This window comes from Amphichorda felina (assembly GCF_050947745.1).
Source record: "Amphichorda felina strain 45539 chromosome Unknown scaffold_7, whole genome shotgun sequence".
NCBI classification, from domain to species: domain Eukaryota; kingdom Fungi; phylum Ascomycota; class Sordariomycetes; order Hypocreales; family Bionectriaceae; genus Amphichorda; species Amphichorda felina.
In genome coordinates, this window is record NW_028145043.1 from 6,747 (window position 1) to 9,388 (window position 2,642).

At 47.4% G+C, this 2,642-nt stretch overlaps 1 protein-coding gene across 1 annotated transcript; it reads right to left on the minus strand.

Moving 5' to 3' along the window:
* Positions 1–730: 730 nt before the first annotated feature.
* Positions 731–1,475, minus strand: ACO1O0_006779 (SGNH/GDSL hydrolase family protein; the record flags this gene model as incomplete). The annotated part of the gene is made up of 2 exons (XM_083196159.1): positions 731–1,353; positions 1,409–1,475. 2 exons carry the CDS (start codon positions 1,473–1,475, stop codon positions 731–733), a joined length of 690 nt encoding a protein of 229 aa, XP_083047367.1.
* Between the last annotated feature and the right edge of the window lie 1,167 nt (positions 1,476–2,642).

Here is a 2,642-nt window from a genome sequence, read left to right on the forward strand (position 1 = left end):
AGGCTTCGTAATGAAGTTAACCCTATGCTATTGGATAAAGCGGATAATACAATGGGCGAGTAGTCGGTCGAGGAGAAGTTAGTTAGAAAATGGCTTAGGGGTTTGCCAATGCAGATGTAGGAGGAGCTAATAGCTATTAGGGACATAATAGCGAAATATCAGCGAGGCACGGAGATCTCGAAGGATCAAAGGGCCTCAGAGCAGTATTCTTTTGATTCCTCATTATTTAGCGATCAATACAGTCATCAGTTTTCCCATAGCTGTTGTTTCCTAGCTATTTCCCCGCGACATCACCACTATATCTCCGTGTTACACCTCGTCACTCTTCTCACCCCATCTATTCCTGACACACGATATGCTGAACGTCGAGCTGCATAGGTGCGGTTAAGAAAGCCACTCCTATTATATATATACGTGAAAGCATTTCATGTTATTATTAAAGATCCGTTTAGTCTCTGTCATTTTATCGCGTTATTTAAAATAGAAGATGCCTTCTATGCTATCGAGTAACCAGGTTTATGCTAGACTAACCGCAGCAGCGTAGGGCTAGACCTATATCACATGTATAAAACTAACTTCATGTAGGTATAAGCATAATTTATGTAGACATCCAGAGGTTCGTTCGAAGGCTGGCTACCTATGGAGGGAAATGCTTGTTCCTAATATATATTGCGATGCGGGGCTATCTAAGGACAAAAAGCCCCGATTTTCCATCCAGAGGGCAGGCAGGCTAAATATAACCAGCCGCAACTGCCTGCTCAAATGACCGGTGCCAGATATCGGCCATCCTACCAAAGCCCTGGTCAGTAGGGTGAGTTTGATCATCCATGACTTCCTCGGTTGGGCCGTCAGGGCCATGCATTTCAGCGAGGACGATACGCTTCCCCTGATTATTGGCTAGGTCCCAAACAAGTCCCCTAACTTGCTCGTTGAAGACTCCAACGCGTTGCTCGGTAGGCGCCTCGAGGTTGATGAGGAGGGTTGACAGAATAACGGTAGCATCGGGCGTGACGCTCCAGAGGTAGTTGAGCATATCGTTGACACGGACGCCGGCGTTGGCGACGTCGAAGTTTTGACCACAGTCGTTGGTGCCGGCATTGATTAAGTAGACGTCGGGAAGGTAGTTCGGCACAGTTTCCCGTGCCTTGGAGTGGACCTGCTCAACACGCAATCCAGGCCAGCCCTCGTTGTCGGGGTCGGGCATGTCACCGTGCTGTTGGCTACCAACGTAATCAATTTGGTAGCCGGCGCCGGTCAGCTTGTCGTGGAGGTATTGTCGGTAGCCGTTGCCGGTGCTGGACCCTTGGCCCCAAGTGATGGAGGCGCCGAGAGGCATAAGCTTGAGAGCTTGGGCTGTGGAAATCTATGTTAATTGGATGTGAGATACCGTTATGTTTGCAAGACGCACCACCCTCGATGGCTAGGGCCATGCCTAGGAAAGCCCAGTGGCTCAGAGACTTGATAGATACAGCCATTGCGATTGTTTCAGTGTAAAGCGAGGATAAACGGCTTATTGTCTGTTGATCTGCTGATCTGCTAAGTGAAAATCCATACCTGAGAGCGACAGTCCGTAAATATATACCGATCTTCCAAAACACCAGGAACTTTAGGCCCATGATTTACAGGGTACAATTTGAGCAATCCTTACTGCATGGTATGGTAGAAGTGGTAGGTGCTACAATTCTTGGCATAAGCTGAAGCCAAGCGAAGGATGATGCCGCATCACACTCCGTTATAATGCCAAGATCCTCGGGATCTAGACTCAAGCCCCGAGTAATCCTTATGATACTCCGTAGGAGTGACAGAATGCCAGGTCCCTTGGCATAAACTGGTGCGCTCGGCGAGGGGCGCTATATGTGCTATTATGGTGCTAGTAGACAAGGTGACGAAGAGGGTTAATAATGAGGCTGAAAGCAGTCTTTTCAGTCCACCGTTAGCGTAGTAGGTAAATTCCCATCAGACATTTATCTCTTGTAGAGAGTCATGGCTCTCGTTGTCCATGAGAAATTGCCCAGGCTACTCCCAAGACAATACTAGTATCAATGTTAAGTTGATTCAACATTATTTCTAACATATACCATTCGGCATATCCGTGCCAGTACTCAAGGCCTAGACCACGCCTATCGTGTCAGGAGTGGGAGCACTATATATTATAGAATTTAAGCCAAGACCCTTTTCAAGCAAGCCCATAGGGGCCCGGTGGGGAGGCACCAAATGTTGATTCGCTAGGTGACATGTGGTTATTCCACCGGTCTCCGAAAGAAGCATAGAAAGCGACGATCACTACCTGAGGTTACGTTGCGGTTGGATTCGATCGTTTCGGTAGGATTGCCGGCTAGCGAGGCAGCCATATTTGTTTGTCCCCCAGTGTGCCGATGTTTTCATTGGTTAAATACCGAGATGTTTCATTCTATTCCTCATGCGTAAGTCATCCTGTTTTAGTAGTCAAGCTATCTTCGGTAACTCCGCTTGCGTATTATTACAATTAGGTCGTATTTGATTGAAGCCAGGGCAGCCGTCGTATGCTCATCTCACCCGCAGTTATTGACATAAATAATCCCACATTTGATTAATGGCCCAGCGTTTACCCGCTAAATTACGGAAACAATTGCCAGCTTAAAAAAGCATAGTATGGATCTGTA